Source organism: Odontomachus brunneus, unplaced genomic scaffold (genome assembly GCF_010583005.1).
Source record: "Odontomachus brunneus isolate Ranch 3 - 2012 unplaced genomic scaffold, Obru_v1 Obru_scaffold_040, whole genome shotgun sequence".
In the NCBI taxonomy this organism is placed as follows: Eukaryota; Metazoa; Arthropoda; class Insecta; order Hymenoptera; family Formicidae; genus Odontomachus; species Odontomachus brunneus.
Genome location: NW_022639490.1, coordinates 1,512,044 through 1,539,412, shown reverse-complemented (window position 1 = coordinate 1,539,412; position 27,369 = coordinate 1,512,044). Strand labels below are relative to the sequence as shown.

Here is a 27,369-nt window from a genome sequence, read left to right as displayed (position 1 = left end):
CCCTGGGGGCGTGCGTAATACATTTCCTTTGCCTAAAAAAAAAAAAAAAAAAAAAAAAAAATATATATATATATATATATATAAATATGTGATGTACCTATACAATTTAATTTATATTTATGCAAGGAATCGTATATAAGTAATTTTCCATAGAATATATAAATTTATGATATTTTTGATACAATATAAATACATATAAATTACATTATGCGTGATATTACCTATGATAATCGTAATAAACATCAATCATTTCTTCCATTGAATTTTGCACTTGTATCATTTCCGTGCAAGATTTAGTTACTTCGCTTAGCGCATAAGGGAGACATTTCAATACATTTTTATCCCACCATTGTGTTAGGAGCTTCGTCTTACGCAAGTACCGACAGGCAGGTGGATGGTGGAGATAATAATCCGTCAAAAGTTCCCATATCGGAGGCTTGCCTTCTTCAGGTACGAATAATCCTAATATTAAACAAAATTGGTCAAATGATAATCATAAATCATGAATCTCACGAACAGATATCGCGTTTGCTTACCCAAAAACAGATTAATCGTATGCTGTTTCTCTTGGTCGCTAAACGTATTACTGTAATATCTGCTTAAGGTTTGCATAATATCATTACCCTGACTAGTCCATGGTGCAGTTTTCCTTAAATAACAAAACAGTTGTATAATCAATCGTTTCACTTATATGATTATCGGTACTCACACTCCCAAACACAATTCATTCACCTGTACGTTTTAATTCTGTGCACCAATTGTGATCCACCGTATTGCAGGGCCAGAGTATCCCCGTGATCCTCGTACAGTTCCTCCAACATTCTCACGCAGTCGGAATCGAACTCAAGTTTGGGGGATTCCAGCACACCCAGAGCGCACAGTTGGAATCCTAAAGCGCACTTCCCTATCGCGAACTGCGCCGTGTTGGTGCGATCTAAACAGTCTACGCAATTCGTTCTGATGATTCCGGTCTGCAAAGTTCCTCTTCTGGCGAAACACTCCCTCACTTTGCTCTCGACTTGATTCAATTCGTTCGTTCGATGGATATCCGCGCTTGAATCGGAGCAGTGTATAGAATTCGTTTGCTTGCTGCAGTCTGTCTTAATCGACGCGTTAACGGAACATCTGGCGTCGCACAAATTGGACGACAAGGTCGAGCTCGAATTCGTCTTGTGAAGCTTCCTGACGTTGTTGTTCTGCGGTGAGAACAAATATCTCTGACTGTAATACGGATTTTGCGATTGATAAATGCCGGTCTTTAACACTGCGTTGTAAGCGATATTTGCTAAACGCCTCATAACATTCACTTCTTTCCTGTAAACAAGAGAAGTTGCATTGTTGGGAAAGGTGCACCGACTGCGTTCAGCAGAGAAAGCTGCTTTGTAACTATTGCAAAATTCGTGAATCTATTTGGTACATGCTCTTATATTCACCCAAGATTAAAAGCCACCGATCAGATTTATGAAGTTTACAACAGTTGCATAGCAGCTTTCTCTGCTGAACGTAGCCATTTCTTCAATATACATTCACGTTCCCGCCAAATTATCTTTGACAATACATTAATATAACGTATTAACATAAATATGTTAATACAACGAACTTGCCTCTTGCTCATACGTGCCATATCGAAACTGATATATTGGATATGGTGCTCCAAAGGTAGAAACTGATTTAAGTACTTCACAGCCATGCTCAACTCTTCGCTCAATGTGCTCTCGTGTTTCTTCTTCTCCCGTTTCTTCACTAGATTTAATATTATTATCGGTGATCCGTATCTTCTCAACAGCTGATTGAAGTGCGCACCTAAAATCATTCTGATCGTACAAGAGTGACGATCCTTCTTGGAACTAGACGGAAGCATCAATTTAAATCTTCGTGTAGCAATATACCTGCCGTTTCCACGTAAGGGTCAGCCAAGTCGCAAGTTATGGTCGGCTTCGGGACCATTTTGCTAACGTCCTGACTCCAATGAGCGGGCACTGATCCGCGCATTTGTACGAAGGAACTGAAGCGTCCTTTACTTAAAGAACTCACGCCGGAGTCGTGAACGATCTGTTCCGTTTCTACTTCATTGGCAACGTCTCCCTGTGCGCGCGTTATTAGTTTAGTTTACCGGCAAGTATCTGCGGTGAAGCTGCGTTCGCTTTGGATGCTTCTATGTTGATAACGTTCAATCTTTATTGCATATCGAACGAAAAACGATGTGCTTTCAGCACAAAAGCATCCGAAGCGAATGCAGCCTCAGCAACGGTTACACTCACATCGAAATTTGCGCCGCGCTTTAGAAATCGTGTGCCGGCATACTTATTGCTTCTCCTCGCGATAATAGTAACGTACATGGATCTCCCGAAGATGCTCACGTTCGACTGACCGATAAAGCCGTGTATTATATACAGTATCCAGTCGGGATGCAGATCCTTTTCCACGGGTTTCAGGAGGTGAGAGTTCCACACGAAGCGTCGATGCGGATTGCTGCGTATACCGTAATTCACGTACTTCTCGCCTTCGCTATATAAATACATTAAAAATGCACAATACACAAAAGCAAACTGTGTCTTGCTCTTTTCAGCTGTAAGTTACACATGTAAAGAATAATGACAGCTTAATATTGACATATTCGACACATCCGTACCGTTCGGTGTGCCAATCTCTCCTGAATGCCCACATGTTAAAGAAATCTCCAGAGTTCTCCGACTCATCGGACTCTTTCTGGCCAGTCGACGGATCAGTGGAAACGTCAGATTTGATGTGTCTCGGTGGTGCCATGTTACTTTGAAAGGTATGCGACATGTCGTACGAGTAGCTGAAGTAAAAGTTACTGCTGAGATCGATACTCTGAAACATCTTGACGTATCTCTGCTCGTCTGGATGGAAGAGTCGTATGATGTCGTTTGGTATGTATATCATTGCGGTGTCCTCTATCTTGTAAACTGTGTGATGACCAACGACTGCGACTCGGCGACGCTTCGTAACCAGGATTATATAGTATCCTTCCAGGAAACGCACGAAACCTGTGGTGTCGGACAGTTATTACTACAAGTATCCTTCTTACAGATTTTCATTTATCTAATAATTGTTCATCGTTATTATTGTCGAGCTTACTTTGTTTCTATTGTATCTACAAATTGCCTAACGAGATAAACTACCCGGATAGACAGAGATGCTGAACATAGCATGCAAACATTCAATTTATATATATATTTTTTTTTTGCGCAATTGTAACTGCACATGTTTAAAATAAATTGTTTTAAGAAATGCCATTTAATTACGTCATATTTCGAATCAAAATGTTTATTTCTAATTACTACAATAACTTCAGATTAATTGCGTCATCTGACGACAAGTAAATAACAATTTTCATGGTAACAAAATATGGTCGCAATATTGACGTAATTCTTATGGCATTCAGATGCCACCTTTTATACATTAATAAAATTCTTGTTGCATGAGAATATATCTTTGTATACTTGTGCTACAATTTTCAATTCCCAATTCAATCATTATTTAGACAATATGCCAGAATATATCTATAAAGTAGTAGAGGTTTAATAATAGTTTGCATTATGCACAATATTCGCATTGCTCACTGTTTGACGTGTAATACCCATGCAATCAGTTGAATTACATCATATATGAAACATCGTGAACACACAACTACCCATAATAGCATGCGTAAGAAATATCATGTACATACCGCAATACATCGCAACGTCTGATTCAGTAGATTAAGATTCTGTCGATCATATAATACTTAGGAGCGAAGCTGGTAATATGAAATAGAGTGGTAATATGAGAAACAAGACTTAATTTTTAAATAAATGTTACGATTAGTTGGTAACTGAAATGAACAGAATCATTAGGATCCTTATCAGCCATCAAAAGGGTCTAGCATTTATAGCATTAAGAGAAATTTCATTTTCTTTCTGTTAGAATTTCTCATAAGGTGATTAAAAAATATTTTTCCTGCCTTAAAGTTTGATCTACAATGTATTACTTGTTTCTTTATCTCTTTCTGACTCATAATTTAAGTCTTAAACTAAAAAAAGACATAGAACAACAGGAAGCAAAGAGCACATTGTAGATTAGGTTTAATAGATAAATAAAACAGCTATAGTGTCAATTATAAAATAATAGGATTACACTTCAAAATTGAAGAGTTAGTTATTTGGAAATATATTTTTATTTTGAGATTCACTGGTTTGTTTGAGAAATAACAGTGAGTAGCAATATCAAACAAATTTTATTTTTTATATATAATTTTTTAATTCTAAGGAATTCAATAAAAAACTTTTTTAATATTAACAACTTCATAATAACAAAAAGTAAGCTTTTTTATTCTCATGCTTATTTCATGTATTACCATTCTATTTCCCAAGACCTTATTTCTTACAATACATTAAAAAAAAAGTTGTACTCTTTCAGTTTTGTTTTTTTCTAACAATTATGAATACATTGATATATTTTTGCTAATACTTCTGACATTTATTGATGCAATTGTTGTATTTGATAAAATCTCTTGTCTAAAACAAAAAGTAGTCCATATTTTCATCTTTTCTTACTATTTTTATCGTGACTACGTGTATCTTTTAAAGATACTTGATTCTTCAACTGAATAACTTTGCATTGTATTATCTAATGCGATTGATATCTGCATTCTCCTTTCAAATTGATATTTATTCACAATTTAATTGTATCCACTATCTGCATGCTAACCAATTAGCAATAAGCAACTTGCAACTTTCGCATACGCGCAACTTTCTTCCCAGAAGCCAATTTTTTCATTATGCGACAAAATTATTCGGTTTGATGATTATATACATCTACCTTTAGCTTTGTCAATAGAAAGCTCATTGTGCCTTACCAAGAAGACCAAAAGCTGGCACTAGCCTGGGAAAAGTATTTCTCTGCCACATGTTCCTCCAGGTAAATTTAGTTTGTGTCGGTTTGTGCAGTGGCTTTTGCGATTCTTGTTGTTCAGGCTCTTCTGATCTACTCGTACTGGGTGCAGGTTCTTTACTACTGTTGCCTTTATTAGCAAGCAAATGTAAGTAAGCCAAGTTTCATATAACAAGAATACCAATTAGATGTTTTTAGTATTTAATATAGCAAATAAATGGTGTTAATAATGGTAAAAATATCTATATATTATGACCAAACAATTAAATATTGCACCATGAATGAAGGAAGAAGCATCACAAGGCTGAGGAACCTGAACCTTGAGTTTTATCAGTCACATAAAGTAAAATAGTGCACAAATAAAAGGATTTAAACAAATATATTACAACTGTATAAATTGCTACATGCAAAACACACGCATACTCCTAAATATACCATATATACTACATAGGCTCATACAATTATTACTAATTTTATATTTATTTACATGTGCACTAAGAGGAAAAATGTTTCTGATCTTACCAACAATCCCAAAAGCAGATACAACACGCGCAACACCACCTATATTGTTGCGCTGTCCAACTCTTGTCCGATTACCCATATCTATCATGTTGACTAGATCTTTTATTTCATCCTGAGTGTATTCTCTCTTATCATCCACTACAACCAATTCTCTTGGTTCCATTCTGTCGATTTTCAAAACTCGAAAACGTGTTAATGTATTGTTTGAACCCATTAGATAAAATCGCTGCAAGATATAAGACATATATGAAGAAAGCAAACAATAAAGGAAGAGAAATGGCAATAAATATATTGCAGATATTTGTAATATATGGTAACTAGCATGTATTTTATTGAATTCAAATAACTGAAATATATAATAAATAATCAAAATATATAATAAATAATTGAAATAACACTAAAATATAATAAGAAACTTACAGATTTTGTCTCGTATAGAGCAATTTTTTGTATTGAGGAAATAATTGGATGAAATACTATCGTTGGTTTTCCTTGCTCCTCCATTATAATACAATATTTGTTACAATTTTTTCGTAAATAGAACAATAAATTAACTTTGACTGATTATTATATCCTAACCATTTTGACGTCTCTGCAGTTGCGCGACTGTGGCTACATTCCGAAATTCACTGTCAATACTGAAAATCTATAGTTCATTGATCTGTTCTTTTCAGCTGCACTGCTGAACTGGTGCAATAAGTTAAAGTGAGACAAGTATATGTTTTCGCACTCTAACTTATTGCACCAGTTCAGCAGTGCAGCTGAAAAGAACAGACCACATGTTACGTATACTATAGAATTTCAGCACTAGCAATAAATTTCGGAACACAGCCTGTGTAGTTTATCGTTCTCTTTCTCTCTCTCTCAACATAGTCTCTCATCCCAAGTCTCCGCTACGAGCCGCCACTTTCTTTAAAGAGGACTCGAGGTTATGATGGCTATAAACAGCATCTGTGTTCCACGACCAAGTACTATCAACAACAACATAAACAGCATCTGTAAATTAATCTCCGATCTGGGAACTCGCACTGATAAAAAAGTAAAAACTGTCAACTATCACCTGACTACTGGTGCGCGTTTTTGGTTTCTGTCTTTCCGCTTTTCTGCTGAGATGTAAATTTTCCCTTATTTACAAGTACCATGTGCTGCATATATTATTTGCACAATAATAATTTAATACTATACAGATTGGCTGAAAATAAGAAATAGATCGTGTAAAATGGATCTGCACAAGCGTTATTTGCATTTCCCAACATTAGACATTTCAGTTTTACGAGCAATAAATTTAAATAATAAACTCGAGAATGACATATTCATTATGCCTCATCATTTGCTTCAGTTTTATAATAATGAAATAACTAAAGAGAAATTGAACATAAGCAAACTGGAGGTCTATCGAATGCTGTTATGTTACGAATTTCAACAGACATTCAGTGAAATGGAGCAGCGCAATGATAAGAAATGTATGCTATCTGATGTAAAGACTGGTGTGTGTTTTCCCAACATTGAAACTGTTTTTCCAGCACAACATCTGCGAAATATTACAGAAATGTCAATTTTACGTGACATAATCATTCTACAAACAGTACTTTACTATAACACTATATCCATTAAGCAATATCTGCAAAGTTTTTTGAACTCTCATAATGCCTATATCACGAATAGTGACACTAGAGCTATGTATATGAAGGTACTGAAGTTCTTGTTGGAATCCTTATGCTTACATCGATTTTCTCATAATGATAGAGATAGCAACAAAGAGGAATTGAAAGAAATCAGTTCTATGTATCTAGAAGTCATGAAATCATGGATGAAGATGAAAGAAGATTCTGAATGGAGCGTATTAGCTTCAATGCTTCCCATGCTGGTGAATACTTTTGTTCCTGAAGACATATTACTTCCACTATGGGATTACATCCTGAACAAGATGAATGATCTGAAGGAATCTCTTACTGTCCTGAGCATCATGGTAGACACGTGTCTTACATCGTTGCATTCTACAAAATCAACTCGCATACATTGTGATATCTTCTGTAAGGACACCTTCTGGTTACTATTATTAGAGGGATTAAGATCACCTTTGCAACAGTATCGCAAACAAGCTTTATACATAATGAGAAGAACGACTGATTTCATGAGTAAAGGTGACAACTTGTATTTGGAATCGATAAAAGCTGAAATTACTCCATTTATTTGCAGTAAATCCAACAACTCCGCCTTGCCAGTGGATAGTATCAGGCAGAAATTCTTTTTGGTGTACGAGTCGTTGGAGGAGAAGCAATATCACTTGGTAGCACCGGCTCTGACTCACGTGAGCAGTTTAGTAAGAGCGAGCAAGGAGCACGGGTCTTGCCAATGCTTCAACATCGTGTGGCTGCGATGCATTCTCGAGAAAGCCTTGCGACATGAAAATAATAACATTGCGAAATGGAGTGCGTCGTACGTTTGTAAGCTGGACGGTGTCGTATTTGACGATCAGTTTCTCGAGTTGTTTGCGAATGTCCTCAACAATTCTTTCCTTTACGAGTATCAGCCTGACGAGGATTATCCCGAGATTGTGAAAGAACTTTCGACATTCTTCAGATGCACGGCGAAGGGAGAGACAAGTTTGCTCAACAGATTCCTCAGGAAAGTCAGTGAAGTCACTTGGGGCCCCGTTGCGATATTTTACATAATGCACGCGCTACGAAAAACCTCGCAGGAGGCAGCGCAACACAATTGGCGAGGTGCTGAATTGAATGCCGTTAAATCCTTAATGGAGACGAGTCTGAACATGCACTCTCACGTTTTGCGTACCGCGTCACAAATCGAACTCTTGCGAGCGATACCCAATTTCGTACGCGAGATCGACGATCTGACATTACTTGCGAATGTTTTAGCTACCTTTTCTCTTATCAGAGAAGGATTTCCTTGGGACGTTATCACGGCATGGTTGCGAGAGGTACTGGCAAAGGAGGACGCGGTGGCTTTTGTGGAACGGACCTGCGCGAGATATTCAAATAAAGATCTTGTTCCCGAGGTCAATCCAAAAACATTCGCATTCATGATATTCTTGTTGTACGACGCGAGAGTTGTACTCTCTTGCAAAAAGTGCCCTGCTGAGAATGCATTAAGCAGCTGGCTGTCTTGCTTGAACAGCATCGAGATGAGACCTTACGCCGACATTCACTCGATCATCGACGTAGCCGAATTTATATCGCATTTGATGGACTTTTACGCTCAAAGAAAAATTTGTAACGACTATTTGATTCGTTTGATAATGTTGCACGTACACGCCAGTTTCAAGTTTCTAATTGCAAACGTGAGGAAAATGGCCACGGGACTAACTCTCGAGGATTATACGAGATATGCATCTATTGTATCCTTGCACATTATCAATGCAGATTTATTCATGTCGAGAACAGACCTGAGCGGTTACGCGGAAAAATTGCAAGAAGAGAGCATGCGTTTACTGAGGGGTACACAGCACCGTGAAAGCACGCAATACCTGTATGGAACATGCATCTTGCACCTCTCCCAGATTATATTGATTTTGCCTTCCGCGAGAATATTTTATACGGAAGATTTACTGGATGTACGAACGATCTCAGCGCAAACCAGTAACCAATACGACGCCGATATGATGAATCTAAAGGGGAAAATTGCGTCGGAATATTACTTGATTCTTTCGCGAATGACAACTCGGTATCTTTTGAATACATCCGTGTATATGTGGAATCCACTGAAATCATCCGAATTTCTATCCAACGATCATAAATGCATTCCTCCCGCCAAAGTACTAACTTATCTGCTGAAGTTTGTCAAGTTGGGAGGAATAGAAGCTGTTACCGAAGTAGCATTGACACTGACTATATTGGTTAATAAAAAAATTATAATAGACACAAACGATTGGGAGACCTTTCAGTATACATTTAAATCATGTTGGAGGTGTACCTTTGACAGTAAAAGGAACATTGTATTCTGGACAGCAGTACAGAATCTCACTGAAGTTATTATAAACGATGACTTTCTCGAATCGCGATTCGATACTACGGAATTCGTAACAGAAGTAAGTTATTAGATGTCTTCGCGTCAAGAGAAGAATTTAATAGGATTTTTAATATCGACTATGTTTATAAACTTCATCTTGCTTTCTAGTTCGTCGATCAGTTGATAAAAGAAGGTGAGAGCGCATCAAAATTTAAAAGGATATTGCTGTCCAGGATGGAAAGATTGAATCCTCGCAATTTGATAAAATTTGAGAAACCATTATTGAATTGTCTTCTTCACGGTTCTGTACTTCGGCGTGACGAAAGAGTTGAAAATTGTGCTAACTTATGCATTGTCAAGCATCTGAGACAATATTTTCCAAAGCATATTTTAATAATGTAAGCGTCCATTTATTGTTACTTGGTAATGCTTTTTATGTACGAGTTATTATAAACAAGATGCAAATCTTAGAGCTGATTTTTTAATAGAAGTTTAAACTTAGATTTAACTTCAAATTCTACTTAAACCTATCAAATGTATATATTGTTAGAACAGAGTCTAAACTTAAATCTAAGTTTGAACCATCATTGAAAAGTCGTTCTGTTGGAGACTCAAAAATAAGAAATTCTTTTTATAAAATAGAGAGAGAATAACCAGAATAATTCGTAAAGTGTGAGAAGAATAATCTTATATCTATGTGTTGAATTATATTCTATCAATAGGGATCATAATAACGATGCTGCAGTCCGAGCATTAGCGACAATATTGCTGCACAGAACAGCTAGAAATTCTGCGACGACCGTTCTGCCGCTTATATTCGAAATGTTGGAGAAGCACAAAAACAAAAGATACTTCAATGATTCATATATACATAAGTTAAAGCACAGACTAATGCAAATTCTACTGATATTAGAGCCGGTCATGAATGAAGTGAGCGTGTCTTGAGTATTTTATATTATATCTCGAATATTGTATTATATATTTTATTTTCACTTCAATATACATTACACATATGAGAAGGTCGATCGATAATTGTTTCACAGGAGCTCGTGGCTCTGCTACAAAAGAAATTGCGCGACTTGATTTTGTTGGAAAGCAATCAGCATAGTGTGAGATTGATGCAGGAATGGTTGATGATACGAATCTTGATAAAAAACAGCGATCTACACAATGAATTGTGGAAATTTTTTACAGAGGTAATTTAATAATTATTTAATAATTTAATATTTATTATAACAATTTAATATTTAATAATAATTTACGTTTAATTTAATTTATAAATTTAATTTACATTTTATCTTATAAAATAATCTTACTTTTTTATTACATAATCTTTATCGTATTTTCCCATAATATGTATTTCCAGAGTATAGAAAAACGGCCGGGATGTACGGTCTCTGTGGCGAGTATTGTGTATCACGTCGCGCGACTTCTCACAGGTGCCAGTCAGAAAACTTTTATTACAATAGCACTGCCATATGTAGCGCAGTGTTGTTTGAGCCAGCAATTTAATATACGTCTTTATAACCAGGCAAGTGAAGTTTAGCAAGTATCGAGATAGATGAAAACAAACCTTCACCCGTTTGTACGTTATATTCGCGTATTCCATGACATCATTCATCTTAATTATTTTCAGTATAGTTTATTCTGGTTCGGTTATATGACTTAATGAAGCAAACAAGTGACACCGATGGTATATCTGGTTACGATGGTATATATCAGGCGGCTACGGCTAGCTTGCAACAAGCAAGCTCGACAAAGAACTTTACGAAAATACAAGATAATTTTTACTTTTCTGATTTCCACCCAATCGATGATTACAGCTTGCAGGTATACATTTACTTGAGAGAAAAAGAAAGAATTGATTTAAACCTTGACCATGTTTAACGTATCGAGAAGTTACTTATATTATTTTACGATACTTGTAGACGATTTACTTTGAATTACCACGATTGGCTAACGTGAGTTGTGACGAGTGGATCAGTCCGGATGTGTTTAAAGATTTCGAGTTTGCACGAGACGATCGGCATCCTCTAAAGCTTCATAACGTCAACTCGTTACTATCCAATACTATCACTTCTATGTATCTCACGAAATCTTCTGCAAGTAAATTCAAGAAGCAACAATAGCATGTAGTATGACGGTAACTCCCCTGTGGAATATAAAATAGATTTATATTCTAGATGATGCTGAGTCATTAGTAAACAACGTTGAAACTTACCTTGAAGGCTTACAGAATATTCAAAGGAAAATAGATCCGTCCAAATTCACAGCTCCATTATACAATGACAATTTTGGAGCGGTTGAAGAGTCCATCCACCGGCAAGATTTATGTGAAGAAGGTCTGATAGTTGTAGCGTCTTTCGTTAATCGACCACCGAATTTAGGTGGAATTGCAAGAACATGTGAAATCTTTGGAGTTAAATCGCTGGTTATTGCAAATTTGGAATATGTGAAAGATAAAGAATTCCAGTGTCTCAGTGTGTCAGCCGAAAGATGGATAAATATGCTACAGGTATTCGAATAGTTCATCTTCAAGTCATTTGAACCCTCTGCATACAACATTGAGTCTATGAGACCCGCACGAATGTTTGATCGTTCATTAATTTTGGCATAAATTGATGTAACATAAATTGATTTGCAAATTTTGATTTTGTTGTGCTATCTTATAGTTGAGACTTTTTTATATTTTTGGAAAAAGAATATGTCCAAAAGTACTGATTTTCAACAAAGTTATGGTTCAAAGTTGTCAGGATCTGACAGACTTAGATTGTATTGTATATCATAAAAAATATCATTATAGAATATACGTACTCTTTAAATATTAAATACGTATTCTTGACGAATGGAGACTCAATGAGCCAACAAAAGATTTTCTTAGCTTCTCATAGTCTTGAATAACAATCTGATTTCACATGACGAAATTGGTGGCTTCTTCAATATTTTGATGTTTATCGATACTTTGTACATAATCTAATTTCATATTTCTCTTTTTTTTATTTTAATATATGCTTAAAATAGTTGGTATGAGTGTTTGAAAATAATCTCTTCATTCGTGGAGTTTGCATTAGCATATGTATTGTCAAGACAACATTACAGTATCTTGAAACTTCTAGGTAAAACCACACGAGTTACAGCAATACTTATTGGAAAAGAAGGACACAGGATGGTCTTTAATTGGTGTCGAGCAGACAGCCAACAGTGTAAACTTGTTGGAAGCGAAATTCGAGAAAAAGACAATTCTCGTGTTAGGGTAAACAAATTTCAACTAATGGTGTCACTTTAAGGCTTACATTAATAGTCATTACTTGGAACTTCTACATGAGACATTCAGATCTGAATTTAGAGTTAGATTTGAGTCTTTTATTTGAATTATATAATATATGCGACATTATGTCGCAATTCAGCTGAGAAACTCACATCCAACTCTAAATTAATATCCTCAGGCAAATTTCAAGTAATGATTATCAATTTGTCTTAGGATGTGTGTTAATGCAGATCCAAAGACTTGTATAATCAAAATGTTTTGCAGGAACGAAAAGGATGGTATACCTGCCAACTTCATACCACTTTTTAACACTTGTGTGGAAATACCTCAAATGGGAGTGATACGCTCATTAAACGTTCATGTTACTGCTGCAATTTGCATATGGCAGTATGCAAGTCAACATACACTGAAATGACCATCCTTCAAAGTTTGTGCCAAATACAAGATAACGATACTTGATGAGTTTAAGTGAATTCTGAGCAAAATGAGTCATTTGTCACAATGTAATAGTTATGTGTATCAAAAACAGAGAATCTGATTTACATTTACATATATTTACGAGAAGATCTATAATTTATACAGAATTATGTCTAACCGGGAGGTGGAGTGTACAAACTTATACGTTGTACCCGACAAGATGTCGCTTTCCAATACACTCTCCAATGTAGAACCAGCAATATATTTCGGCAGCTACTAAGGTGTTTATGACAGCTTCACGTACGGTGACCTCACGGTAGCGGCCAGTCTTCGCTCCTTCGATCAATTTCCCGAAACCGCTGCGAATCGCAGAGAAATCCCTCGGTGAGGGTGGTGTTAGTTCTACCATGGCGTACTGCTGCCATACTCTGAGTACAGGTACTGCATGAGTGATACCAGCTGAAAGAAAAATCAAAACATAACGTTGTCTCGCTCAATCAAAGTAATATTTAGACAAAATTGCGAAGTTTCGTGTTTTGAGGACTGTCTTGTGAGACATAACCTCTACACATACGCGCAAGATCAAATCGCCAGAGAGGCAAGGGATTTTACGAAGTGGCTGATAAAAGTGTGAATATCCAGTTTTTGTCGCGTAGATTTTATACAGAACCGAAATAATATAATAAAACTTTGACAGATAGTGAGCGTTACATAATGCGCGTAAATGAGCTGCGATAGATGAAGTTCTCACTCGACGATGAAACAGTTATTTGACGCGATGCACTTAATGAGGAAATAATTGAAAAATTGCTCGTACCTCTCACCAATTCGGTGGTTCTCCCAACGAGCTTTGCCATCGTGTTTTAATGTACCTCTTGAGGAAGTTCACGAATGGATGTCTTGGACTCAATCAACGACAGCGCGAGGAAGTTCACCGTGCTTCCATCTGGTAGGAAATCGCGCATGTATCAGAGATTACAAGTTTGTTCAATTTAAATGGACGCTGGAGTCTATGACAAAAGCTGCGTTCGGCATTGTAAATCGAAGACGTCAGATTGCTCTTTCATCTCGAAGATGCATAGAAATGAAAAAGATACGAGATCTCTCACTTTTGTGCATTTTCGAGGTAAAAGAACAATCCGACGTCTTTGATTTACAATGCCGAACGCAGCTAAATTCAATTAACGTCGATGATACAAGAACGATCGTTACTAACGCGTTCATATTTTTATTTAACTTTTTAAAAATCTTGATAAATTTAAATATTTTTTTAATAGGAATTCGAGACCAGTAAAATTCCCTGATGAAATTTTTATCTTCAGAATACATCTGCTAATCTGTCATATAATAAAATGAAAATTCATATCATATTATTTACTTTTTTGAAAGATTATATGTTTCTAATATTCAAAGTTTTTTTAAACATTTATAAATTACATAAATCATGCTATTCTTTTCATATTACTTATACAATGTAAATTATATTAAAGTATAAAAAAGAGTAAATTATAATGTGGTTACTTGCTTTTTTTTTTTAAATATCAATTATAAATGTAATCTTTCAAAAAGGTAAATAGTATGGCAAATTTTTATTTTATTATGTGACAGATTAGCAGATTTACTTTGAAGATAAAAATTTCATCAGAGAATTTTACTGGTCTCGAATTCCTGTTAAAAAAAATGTTTATAAATTTATCAAGATTTTAAAAAGGTTAAATAAAAATATAAACTTTTGTTGATAAATTTTTGAGTGTACTATATGTTTTTTAAACAACATTCATAAATTACTAATTATCTATATAAATGACATTTCATATATAATTTGTTTTGTTTACATATGTATTTGGAGTATCATATTTTATATATCAACTCATTACGATCAACTCTGATCGTAACGTGTGATTGAAATATTAATAATACATTTGTATTTAATATTTCTAAAAACAGGAAGTCTATGAAATTTTTTATAAAAGATATTTCTTTATGCTAATTTGTAATATTATTTAATGAACATTCATTCATTGAGTCTATATTATTCGGCAATTGAGACATAATTCTTTTTCAGTTCAATTATTGGTGTTGACATTTATTGATTATTTTATTTTCTTATTATATATTTTCCCAGATAGCATAGAGAATTCAAAAAGAATTCAGTCGTATGTCACCAATTCTGAGCTCATTTTTAGATGCAAAAAGAATTCTTTTCACTGAACAGAACTCTGAAGAATTCTTTTTGCATCTAAAAATGAAGAATGAGTGATATACGACTAAATATTTTTGAATTCTCTATCTGGAATCTAATCACTGACAAACCAAATTTCTATATTTGATGAATGTAAGTTTTGTAGTTTCATTATTTATTAATAAAAGTATAAAACTGATTGTTTCTGATTGTTTAGTGACATTTATCTTAGTCCTTATTCTGAATTCTTTTTTTTTATTGATAAAAGTGCCTTCTATTATATATATTTATAGGTACATTTAGAGGCACCTTTATCGATAAAAAAAAGAACTCAACATAAGGGCTTTTGTCTATGCATTATGTTATCATTCTTGCATAAGAAATTTCATGAAAAATAATACTTCTCCATGTCAACATTTCATTATTTCTAGGATATTCTTCGCGGAAGAAACACCATATGCATGTTTAATTATACGAAAAGCGGAGAGAAAAAATTCAACAAGATGTACACTTAGTTACAAAATAGTTTAGACACAATAAAGTTGGAAACTCACCAAACTGTCAAAATTGACTCATTACCAACTTATGTAATAATAATATAATTATAAATAATACTAAGTAACAAATAATAATAATAATAAATATAATTACTGAGCAAGCCCATTATATAATAATGACTCTCAATTTTGTTAATTTGATAAACAATCTGATAATGTCTAAATCATTTTACAACTTACTATACGTCGGTATACGCGCCAAAATGCAAATGTATATTCGTATGTATTGCATAAACGGTAAATTTATTAGACATTGTAAGTATATAAAACACTTACACAGCTTGCGTCTTTGTGTGAAAAAGCAGAATATACATATGGATAATTTCATTCACGTAAATACACCGACGCGCGTGCGTGAACGTTTGGAAAAAGAATTAGCTTTCTGAAAAACGCTCTCGACTACAGCTGGTAATGTCTCGATCGCTTTGCTTCGTTTTCTTCAAGTATTCTACTTAATTCTACCTAATCCCACGTTTTCACTCGAAGCTCCGGCTCGAGAACGGACCAATTCGGCGAGTGCTTCTCGCTGGACAGCCAATTAAAGTCGTCGATGCAGTTCCAATTGTTGACTTTCGGATCAAGGCCGGCTAGACTGAAGTGACTCGTCTGGTCTTCGTAGGACCAGTTGTAAGGTGCTACCCGTATCTCTGTACAGTCCTCTATGATCGCCCTACTCGTAACGTGCAGATAAATCGTGCAGTCTGTCGACGAGTGTAATCGTAGCTGCTGACACGCGAAGGCGAACGCACATCCGCTGCAGTCGTGCGCGAAAACGGACGACGTCACCGGCCCGACTAGCACGGTGCAGTGCTTCAGGTTCACCATGTGCAACGTACTAGGCGTACCATATATCCTCACGGTACAGTGTACCAGGTCGGACAAAAGGATGTCGTTCTTATTCACATTTTCGGCGTCCAACACCAGCTGCTCGTTCGTCTTGCCTAGTATCATGCAAGCATTATCGCCGTACTTGCTCGACAATAGCTTATTGTTCTGTTTGGCGGAACCGTTCACGATTCCCTCGGATATCTTGAGATCTTTCAGACCGTCCGTGATGTCGTGGCCCTTGTCGGAGGGCTTCTTCACCACACGACGATTCTTGAATCCGAATTTTTTCTTAGGCAACAACTTCATCTCCATCTCGGCAGCCTGGTTCTCCAGCGATTGCAAGTTCTCTTGTGCGCGTCTTATGTCGTAGACCTTCAAGAACATTTTCGACTGTGACAAATAATTCTTGAGCAGCTGGATCTCCTTATTGGATTTCTCGAAGATCCCCGGCAAAGCCGAGGACGGGCTGCCGGACGCGTCGTCCAGCATGTCCTTGATCTTCTTGCAGGAGGAGTAAAATGTGTCCTTGAAGTAACTGCTCTGCTCGGACTCCACGGCGAGTGATTGCCGTTCCTCCCGTCGCCTCTCGATGATATTCTTACGCTCTCGATCCCTCTTCGTAATGCGATCTGGTAGACTGCCCTCTATGAGTTCGGTGGAATCCATTTTATTGCTGTATAAATGCTATTTCCTAACAACGCTGTCTGGAGTTTTCTGTTCCACAGAACTGATCAATTTGTTTGACTTTAGGCTCATCAAATCTACGTTTTTCTTTTGGTAACCCTCGAAAAGGCCGTGTGGCTCTGAGGAATATGGAGGCAGGTGCTGAAACACAGACACACACACGTATATATATATATATCTTTGCAGTCAAAAACAAAGCTTTTCCAAGTTATTCTACTTAGAAAAGAAGTATCTTATAGCAATAAAGTTTTTTTTTGTAAGCAAAATAACTTCAAAAATCTGAAGATCACCTTTGTTTTTTTACTTTAAAGATATTCCAAGTGGCAATAGTTACATACTTTATATACACATATAGATATATAGGTTAGATATTTTGTAAAATATTTTTAACTGTACTCACACTAATATCTAAACAGATACTTATATCTATAGATTGTCAAATAAAATTAATGAAATATTTATATTTGCATAAAATTTACTTAAGAATGAATTATATGTAACTAGTATAACTCGATAAAAACACCGATACATTATATCAACAAAAATTATCAAGAAGATAATCAACTTTCATTGCTGCATTCAGCAGAGAAAGCTGCTTTGTAACTCTTAAAAAACTCATGAATTTGTATATGCATGTAATTTGTATATGTTCTTGGATTCAGCAAAGACTGAGAGCATACACACTAATCAGATTCACAAAGTTTACAATAGTTGTACAGCAGCTTTTTCTACTGAATGTAATAACTTGGCGATTTTGTAGCTATAAAATGTTATGCTTACCCTTGCAATATCAGCTTCGTTGGGTACACTGACACGAAATAAAGCGTATGATATGCCTCCACCAAGAATTATAGATGCTACAACCTTCATAAATACTGAGGACGCCATGAAGATCTACTGTTCATTGCGTTGTTCCCAGGTTATGTAATCAAACGTCCTTATTTCGTCGTTGCCGGATATTCTTTCCCCAAGAAGGTAATACTGCTCTAATATACTTGGATAATTCTTTCGCATGTAATATCTGAAATCTGATGCATATAGAATGTTATATTGAGAGTTCACTATCTGAGTGCAGTTGTACTAAGAAGTGACAAGTCTGATACAAAACGAGAAGGAAGATTTCAAAGATCTAATTCCTTAAATTTTCACTAATTGAAACATTAAGAGAGACATGCAGTCTTTTCGATAACATTTTTTGTATTTCTTCACCGTTTCCCTACGTTATCTTCCGTCAAATGTCGGACATGTTGCTGATTTTAAGTACGCATAGAAAGTGTAACGCAGCGCGGGGAGAGGAAAAAAATTCAAGGGGATCAGGATTAATCGATGATATTGCAGGGGAGAAACGGGAACGCAGCGACACGGATCATAAGGTGAAATAACCTAAGAGAGGCCAGAGTTTCACAGATGCGGGACGAGCGACTTACCCTGCGAGTGATTCATACGATGCCAGATTCCATATAATCCGATGAGCAGTACAACTTCGATCTTAATTACCGTCTTGAAAATACGTCGGAAGGTGAATAGCGATTTCGGTTTCTTCGGGATCATGCTATGGAGAAACGAAGAGATTTCCTAAAATGGAAATCATTAATACCTCGAGATATGGGACTCCCTAACGAGACTATCGCACCGACTGAATCGGGGATGGGAAAGTACACGAAGAGGGCGCTCCGAAACTCTCAACTTCTGAAGCGTTTACATTACGCGCGACGTCGACGTCACGCATCCAATCAGAGAACCCGTTTTCTAGTGACAAAGATGTCGCTGCCTAGAAAACAAGGTCTGCCATTGGATGTCGGGTGCGCTGTGAATAGCACGTGAAGATCTGCTCGTTTCGATAGTACTTCCTGCACTCAGACCGGAATAGTGTACACATGTTTTCAAAATGTTTTTAAACATTTGTTTCTTTCAATGAAAGAAATTTGTAATATAGTGGATGATACAATAACAGAACTCCCCAGATAGCACAGAGAATTCAAAAGGAATTTAAAAAAAGATTCAGTCGTATGTCAGCAATTCTGAGTTCATTTTTAGATGCAAAAAGAATTCTTCAAAGTTCAGTTTAATCCCAGTAAGCAAGAAATCATTAATACAATGTTACTACAATGATATTCAAAAACCTGTAATATTATCAAATATATAGTGTTTAATATTGTATCGAACATCATTATGAACATACTTTGATCGCGATTTGGAAGTTTCAATAATGTTGAAATAGGGTTGCCATAACGTTTTAATCGTTAGAAATATTTTTAAGATGTTGCATTGATCTCAAATAAATGTTAAAGTAACATTTGAAAAATATATTTTTTGTAATGTTTTTAAAACGTTTAAACAACATTCAGAAAAATCATATCTCAAAATAACATGTAAAAAATATAAATACAATATTATTAAAAAATGTCCAAACAATACACATTAAGTCAACGTTTCTAAACGTTAATTTAATGTTCCTTGTTTACTGGGATGAATTCTTTTTGTATCTAAAAATGAACTTAGAATTGGTGACATATAACTGAATTCTTTTTGAATTCTCTGTGACATCTGGGTTGGTTTTTATTAATTTCTAAGAGTCAAGTTCTCTCATTGAATCGTTAGCTGCCTTCCAAACTGCAACTCACTTCGGGCCTTATTTTGAACTTCTTTTCATCGATGCCTAAATGTGCTTACGAGCCAATCAGAAGGCTTGCGTACGAATTTCAAGTAATTACGCATGAGCATTGTTCGCAATGAAAAGTAAGACTTCCTAATAATCGTTTTCAAAAGTTTCTCTTTCTTCGTGGCGACAGAAGCTTTGGCGTATAAACGAGAAAAGATCCAAAGGTATTAATTCACGATTACACTTTAATTATCTCTCGCTTGTTTCTCGCATTTCCTTCACACACATTCCATCATAATGCAACTTGAGCGTATTCTCCCTGCTGACATCAACGCAACGAGTTTGAGAGGATTGCGTAATCTAACGAAATATATTGCACTATACGTTGCAGTCTGTTAATGTTTTATACTTGACTTTATAATAAACATCTTTATAATAAACATTGCATTAATATTATAATTTCAATCGACAATGTAATGGTTATGTACGATTTACGTTATATTACACGCATTATCGCGTGGAAAATTATAACATCCCAAATAACACCGAGAATTTCAAAAGAATTTAAAAAGAATTCAGTAAAATGTCACTACAATTCTGAGTTTATTTTCAGATGCAAAAAGAATTCTTCAGAGTTCAGTGCAGTGAAAAGAATTCTTTTTGCATCTGAAAATGTACTCAGAACTGATGACATACGACTGAATTCTTTTGGAATTCTCTGTGCTATCTTGGATATCATTGAACAGAATTTCAACCCAGATAGAATTCAAAAGAATTCTAAAAGAATTCAGTCGTATTACCAATTTTGAGTTCATTTTTAGGTGCAAAAAGAATTTTTTTCGCTGAACTGAACTCTGAAGAATTCTTTTTGCATCTGAAAATGAATTCAGAATCGGTGACATACGACTGAATTCTCTTTTAATTCATTTTGAATTCTCTGTGCTATCTGGGAATATATTATTAATATTTCGCGATATTCAATTATCAGGACACGATCAATCACTGAAACCATTTGCCTTATCGATCGAACGATTAATCTTCGGGAGCGTTTTGCCTCGCTGAATTTATTGCAGAACTCCAAGCAAGCAGCGTCGGTGCGACATCCTCGCAGTCACCCTGTATATCCCGCACGCGCGCACCGCGTCGTCGCCAGAGCGCAGAATCGCGGAGGGCGCGGACGTCGATCGGTCTGTCGACCAGAGGGGAACGGAACGATATTGCATCGCTAAATATAATACGGCGGGACACGCGATTCTACTACTTGCTACGGACGGCGGGTCAAACGCGGAGCGACTGCGACAGCGACGACGACGACGACGACGACGGTGATCGACGCTTGAAACGTGCGTGCACTCGTCGTTCTGTTCTCGACGAAGGTGACCGCGTGAACGCGCCTTTCCTCTCGCCAGCCAGTCGTGCAAAACGGGGTAGTGAACATCGTTCTACCGGGCGACCCAGCAGAGGGTGGTCGGCTTTTCCCACGCGTCTACGAATCGATTTCCCGAAAGCGTACGCTCCTGGGGGATTGCGATATTTTCGACGCAGGCCTTTTGCACCGGGACTCGCTCGAACGTCGTCGTCGTCGCGACCCGCTGAATCGTAGGTGAGAATCTTTTTTAAGACCTTGCTTCGACGTTTATGTGCGTATATATGTGTCAACGCATAATGACGATCCCGTCCCCGTTCGCAGAAATCTCCCGAGATAGACAAAGATATACAGAACATAGCGTGTAAATATTTAATGTATATGTATATTTTTGTGCTATTATTTTAACAGCATAACGCGTACTTAAGACATGCTTGTTTCAAAAGAGACCCATTTATTATGCTATAATTTGAATAAAAATATTTACTTTTATCAGTACAATAATTTCGAATTAATTGCGTTCTCTTTTCGGTTGAATTACCCAATGAAAAATTTTTCATATATAATTATATAAAATTATATAAAATTATATATAATTATACATAATTATATATTATTATGTATCAAATTTGTCCATTCATGTTCATACATTCGATTTATATATGTAATTATACATAATTATATATATAATTATGTATATATAATTATATATATAAATTCATATATAATTTTACATAATTACGCATAGATTTATATGTAATTATACATATTGTTATACATAATTGTGTATAATTATATATAATTTTATATGATTATATATAATTATACATAATTATATATATAATTATGTATAATTATATATAATTTTATATGATTATATATAATTATACATAATTATATATATAATTATGTATAATTATATATAATTTTATATGATTATATATAATTATACATAATTATGTATGGACAAATTTCATACATAATTTTGTATGAAAAATTTTTCATCGGGAAGCTGTCATTTCCACCGCATCAGATGATTTCTATACACTAAAAATATTTTTGTTATATTTTGCGTACTATTACTAATCATTAAGTAGATAATTAAGCGAGATATATATATATATATATATATATATATATATATATATATATATATATTTGGGTCATTGTAATCGTAAGGAATTCCGGTATGTATGACCAGAGAGTTCAAATTGTTTTGAGTTTACATTTTCTTGAAAAAATGAACTAAGCGACATATGTGTCAAATTTCGTGAAACATAAATTTTGCGAGTACGACGTATTATAGGATTTTAAAAGTATTCACAGAGGATGGGGAAGGTGTGTAAATAGACACATTTATTTAATAAAATCAGAATATGTGTACTTATTTATTAGTCATAATTTCAAATTTTATATTGCGTTACAAAAGTCGCCAAATGTTTCCGTTTGTTATTATGTATGTTTTTCCGCAGCGAAAAATGATTTATCGATCGATGTCGAAACGATGTCAATTTGATGTCAATTTGACATTCAGGTTTCGATATCGATCGACGTCGTTTTGAAGGATTTTCTCACTGGATTTTATTGTTTGTTTTATACAACTATATATACAAAGTTAACTACGATATTATCATGAGGCCATTTGATTAAAAAGCAACTTTATCCGAAGCCACACGATATTAAAATTATCGTTTAGGTCGGTGTAATGTCGATCCGTTTCAAGTCAAGGCAATATTAATTTACGGTTGTTCACCGCTGTAACTGACGTTTGCTTGCGGTTTCAAATGTCAAGCTCACATGTCGTAGGTATGTATATGTATCGCTGAGAAGTCACGAAGCAAGTTTTAGTTGAGAGGGTTTTAACGTGGTTAAAACGGCGTTTCGTATTCGCGAGAATCTTCGATTGTGAGCAACAGGCTCGTTATCGCCGTTTATGATCCGAAATATATGGCGTGAAATAAACATGAAATAAAAAAATAAAATGTTAATTTTAACATCTTTTACATGTCCCAGAAAATCCATTCTAAATTTTGCGGAAAAATAACTTATTCCTGGTATGTTACTTATCGATAAATTACGAATGTTAATTAATTGATACTCATCGATTTTTTTCTTACATTCATGTTTATTTTGACTTTAAATTCAATGTACCAATAACGTAAAGAATAGTAAAAAAGAAATTTACGAGAGAGTAGTTAAAATATAATTCGTAAGAAATATCGATGGGACAGTTATAACTTATTTTTCACATTATATTAATATATATATATATATATAATATTAATTATTTTAACTTAACTTATTCGTGACAAAAACATTTTCTCTTAATAAATCTGTTTATTCTATATGTCAAAGTTTACAATTATTTAAAAACGCGTTTTGTAACTCTTGTTAATATTAATGTGACTTTAAGAAATGTCATGTTTTTTTATAATTGTATTATATTCTTTTATAATGAGTTATATTAAATAACTCAAAATAATATTCCATTTCTAATATTCCATTTCATACAAAAAACATTAAATTATTAAGGCTGCATTCCGATATTTACTGTCAATAGTGAAAATTTATAGTTCATATTACGTATTTTATAGATTTTCAGTAGGATCAGAACGCGGCTCAAGTTAATATAACATTAAAACATCATGAAAATAATAATAAAAATAATAATAACATAATCGATAATATATTAGTTTTACGTTAAAATAATAGTTAGAAATGAATAACACATGAAAGTTTTTATATTTTTGTAAAAGCAAGATTTCTAATTACATGTCTTGTCATTGTCGCTTATGCAACATATGATTCTAGAGGAAGAATTGGAATTATACTAAATATTAAGTAATCTAAAATCATCTACGGAGAAGGGATAAAAGTATATAAGAATTTAGAAATAGCATGAAAGAGAGGAATTCTTGCATTAATCGCTTACGACTTCGCTTACGATTTAACGTTTATACATAAGTATACTTCGCGAATTTAGCAGACACTTGTTAAAAAAAAGAAAATATAGATTGTCTTCTTTAACAAATTTATTGTGTACGCAAGACTAAAACCCATCCTTCACCTTATCTCCGATCCTGAGCGAGTAATTCGGAAAATCAAACCCGAGGACTTCGCTCTTCGTCAAATTCGCAAGAGGAATCGACTATAGTAGCAATATCCAAATAGCACAAGAATATTTTATGAATAAACAAATTATATGAAGAGAAAGGCGTGTAAGAGCTAAAACACAGGTTTATTGGTGCGATTGTGTTCATTACAAAGAAAGAAAAACCAAATTAAAAAACAAATTGTTTTTTAATAGTGCATTCATGATGTATTCGAACAACTATAAATGTTTTATGAATGTACATATAATATTTACAAAAAATGTAGATCAATCATTGATTTTGCTTTCACGATGTTATGAAGGAATAATTCAAATATATTTCTCTTGTAGATACGTATCATTATTTTAAGCTATACATAAGGAAAACTTTATATGAATGCACATGTGCGGTAAATCAACCGTACGAATGAATAAGCACATTCTTTTCTATCGTAAATATACGAATCCTTGCAATATTGTATATTCGTCGAATGTTCAATTCTGGAATTGAGAACATTTCATAGAGATATTCGTAGAATATTTTGTGCTATCTGGATAAACCGATTTTCTAACTTCATAACGACGATGTGGCTAACCTACTCTGTCGTTACGCAGTTTTTCTACCGTGTATTATATCTACTATAATATAACGATAACGACATTGTCATTACAGAATGAGTAGGTAAGGTCTAACTTGACGTGTACGTTAAGTGTGCTTTTCTAATTCTCAAGCTAAAACAACTACATACTCATATGAGAAAAATGCAACTCGGGACAAAAAAAGCCGTATTATACGTGCGGATAATAAAATCGTATTTAGTGTTTGAACGTGTGGAGAATACGACCTTACACTGTTAAATCCGTAGTGTCAAATTATACTCAATTTGAGTTATTTTTAACCATTCCTATAAGTCGCCACTGCTCCTACTAAATATGTCGTTAATTTAACTAATGTAATGGAGTTAAATAATTTAACTTAAGAAATGTATTAAATTTGACTAAAATTTAGTTTATTTTTTATCATGTGCACGTTAATGTAACCTTTGTTTTAGTAAAAAATGACAATATTGTTTTAAGTGGGTTGATTAGATGTGGTTGATTAGTTGTGTTTTTTTAAACACATGTTTTGTATTAAAATAGTATATTTTGACACACATGATAGTTAAAAATAACTAAATATTATTTAACTTAAGAAATGTATTAAATTTGACTAAAATTTAGTTTATTTTTTATCATGTGCACGTTAATGTAACCTTTGTTTTAGTAAAAAATGACAATATTGTTTTAAGTGGGTTGATTAGATGTGGTTGATTAGTTGTGTTTTTTTAAACACATGTTTTGTATTAAAATAGTATATTTTGACACACATGATAGTTAAAAATAACTAAATATTATTTAACTTAAGAAATTGGTTTAAATTTGACCCTCCAATATTTAACAGTGTAGATAAGAGGTTTATTTTTGTTGAATTGCACTAGTTTGCACTATTTTCTGCTTCTTTTTACCACCAAGTCTTAACTTAAGTTTCGTATGTGCATATTAATTAACATATTAATTAATTATATTAAATATATTATATTTTATATATATATATATATATATATATATATATATATATATATATATATATATATATATAGAGAGAGAGAGGATTGGTTCAAGTACGTATTTGAAAGTATCTAAGATATATATTTAAATATGTATCTTATTTAAATACAGTATTTAAATAGCAAATGATTAAGTATCTTTAACTTTGTAATTAATTACTTAATATAAATCGGTGGTAAGAGGCGTAATTTAAATACTGTATTTCAAATACTTTTAAATACTTTTAAATACGTATTTGCCCAACTCTGTATATATTAATTCAGCAATAAAAAACCGACTCCGTAATGCTTTACGAAGCGCTCGGAGAGTCGTTAAAATAAAAAAAAGTAAAAAGAAATTAAGATCGTTTATCGCAACGCCTTATGCTAGCTGACAATTAAAATTGCGAAGCAGATAATTGTATTACGTACATATAATTTGGAAAATTGAAAATATCATGAACTCTTTCGATTTTCCAAGTGACTATATAATTCTCTCATTCTTTTTTTGTCAATTTGAAAACGGGCAGTTAATAATAATAAAAGCAATGTAAAAATATTAACTGCTACAATTACTTCATAAATATAATTTAATATTATTATTATTTACAATTGTATTATTATATTTTATATATGGGATAATAACAACATTAGAAATAACAACATATTATAACGTATCGTATTGTTTGTAACAGAGATGAGTATCCAGAAGCCCGAAGGTCTTTTGTCGGTGGTTATACCGACTGAACTCCCGTCTTCGCCGAATTCCCGGCAGCTGTTTATAAATCAAGATCAACAGGTGTGTCAACGATTCATTAATTCTTTACGTGCCTTATATATCATAACTATCGCACTTCTGCTCGTTGTATGTAGAAATGTGAAAATTAAACAATTTAAACAAACTTAAAACTCTCAACAGGAATTTCAAGTTTATAGATTACTGTTATAATGTCTCACGTTACTTTACTTAATTACTTTTGCGATTAAACTATCATTTAGGCAAGCTTTGTTCTAGTTTTGTTATTTACTTCTCAGACAAAAATGCGCGTGATCATGTTTCATGATAATGTGATTGTCATGCTGTAACTTCAATTTAAATTTATTATAAATTTAATTTATTTTTTCTTTTAAAGATCATTATATAGTTAACATAACATGAGCACAGAATGTACGCAAATTATTTACATAAGTGTACACATTCTTAACTAGATTTTTATTATTTTTGAAAATTATATGTAGTCTACAGGTGATATGGAAATGTCTAGTCAAATTGTCACCGAAATATACGATGATTCATCTATATGCATTTTTAAGAATATGTTATGTTAATATATGAATGTGTATTGCATGAAATTATTTTATTATATATTACTGTCGATACCCCATAAGAAAAATTTAAAT

General features: G+C 34.1%; 5 protein-coding genes across 8 annotated transcripts in view; 2 read left to right on the top strand and 3 right to left on the bottom strand.

The window, feature by feature from the left end:
- LOC116844323 (polyphosphoinositide phosphatase) overlaps positions 1–6,149 on the bottom strand; it is a 7,713-nt gene extending 1,564 nt beyond the window's left edge. The window contains exons 1-10 of one of the 2 annotated variants that reach the window (XM_032815722.1): positions 5,839–6,149; positions 5,419–5,644; positions 4,862–5,026; positions 2,633–3,011; positions 2,262–2,508; positions 1,890–2,085; positions 1,605–1,803; positions 733–1,314; positions 537–649; positions 222–462 (exon numbers count right to left, since the gene is read on the bottom strand). In XM_032815722.1, coding sequence (XP_032671613.1) covers positions 222–462; positions 537–649; positions 733–1,314; positions 1,605–1,803; positions 1,890–2,085; positions 2,262–2,508; positions 2,633–3,011; positions 4,862–5,026; positions 5,419–5,644; positions 5,839–5,922 — 2,432 coding nt within the window. In that variant the 5' untranslated portion in view covers positions 5,923–6,149. The remainder of the gene's footprint in view (positions 1–221; positions 463–536; positions 650–732; positions 1,315–1,604; positions 1,804–1,889; positions 2,086–2,261; positions 2,509–2,632; positions 3,012–4,861; positions 5,027–5,418; positions 5,645–5,838) is intronic. The other variant, XM_032815723.1, reaches the window with a different exon arrangement.
- A 128-nt stretch (positions 6,150–6,277) lies between these two features.
- Positions 6,278–13,209, top strand: LOC116844322. 3 transcript variants are annotated; one of them, XM_032815719.1, is made up of 10 exons: positions 6,282–9,466; positions 9,556–9,785; positions 10,110–10,317; positions 10,431–10,583; positions 10,754–10,918; positions 11,029–11,217; positions 11,316–11,493; positions 11,571–11,902; positions 12,504–12,640; positions 12,920–13,209. In XM_032815719.1, the coding sequence occupies exons 1-10, from the start codon at positions 6,638–6,640 to the stop codon at positions 13,068–13,070; spliced, it is 4,572 nt and encodes a 1,523-aa protein (XP_032671610.1). In that variant the 5' UTR covers positions 6,282–6,637; the 3' UTR covers positions 13,071–13,209. The 3 variants fall into 3 exon arrangements, with proteins under 3 accessions (XP_032671612.1, XP_032671611.1, XP_032671610.1); XM_032815720.1 differs by lacking the exons at positions 12,504–12,640; positions 12,920–13,209 and having other exon boundaries at positions 6,279–9,466; positions 11,558–11,703; XM_032815721.1 differs by lacking the exons at positions 11,316–11,493; positions 12,504–12,640; positions 12,920–13,209 and having other exon boundaries at positions 6,278–9,466; positions 11,571–11,746.
- LOC116844330 (ATP synthase subunit g, mitochondrial) lies at positions 13,189–14,056 on the bottom strand. The gene is made up of 2 exons (XM_032815735.1): positions 13,890–14,056; positions 13,189–13,531 (listed from the first exon to the last, which is right to left on the bottom strand). Exons 1-2 carry the CDS (start codon positions 13,927–13,929, stop codon positions 13,272–13,274), a joined length of 300 nt encoding a protein of 99 aa, XP_032671626.1. The 5' UTR covers positions 13,930–14,056; the 3' UTR covers positions 13,189–13,271.
- Positions 14,057–16,033: 1,977 nt separating this feature from the next.
- On the bottom strand, positions 16,034–18,980 carry LOC116844326 (tubulin-specific chaperone C). Its single transcript, XM_032815731.1, has 3 exons — positions 18,751–18,980; positions 18,104–18,351; positions 16,034–17,464 (listed from the first exon to the last, which is right to left on the bottom strand). The coding sequence occupies exon 3, from the start codon at positions 17,303–17,305 to the stop codon at positions 16,274–16,276; it is 1,032 nt and encodes a 343-aa protein (XP_032671622.1). The 5' UTR covers positions 17,306–17,464; positions 18,104–18,351; positions 18,751–18,980; the 3' UTR covers positions 16,034–16,273.
- Positions 18,981–21,115: 2,135 nt separating this feature from the next.
- LOC116844240 (maltase A2-like) overlaps positions 21,116–27,369 on the top strand; it is an 18,556-nt gene continuing 12,302 nt past the window's right edge. Inside the window, exons 1-2 of the mRNA XM_032815496.1 lie at positions 21,116–21,528; positions 26,664–26,767. Coding sequence (XP_032671387.1) covers positions 26,666–26,767 — 102 coding nt within the window. The 5' untranslated portion in view covers positions 21,116–21,528; positions 26,664–26,665. The remainder of the gene's footprint in view (positions 21,529–26,663; positions 26,768–27,369) is intronic.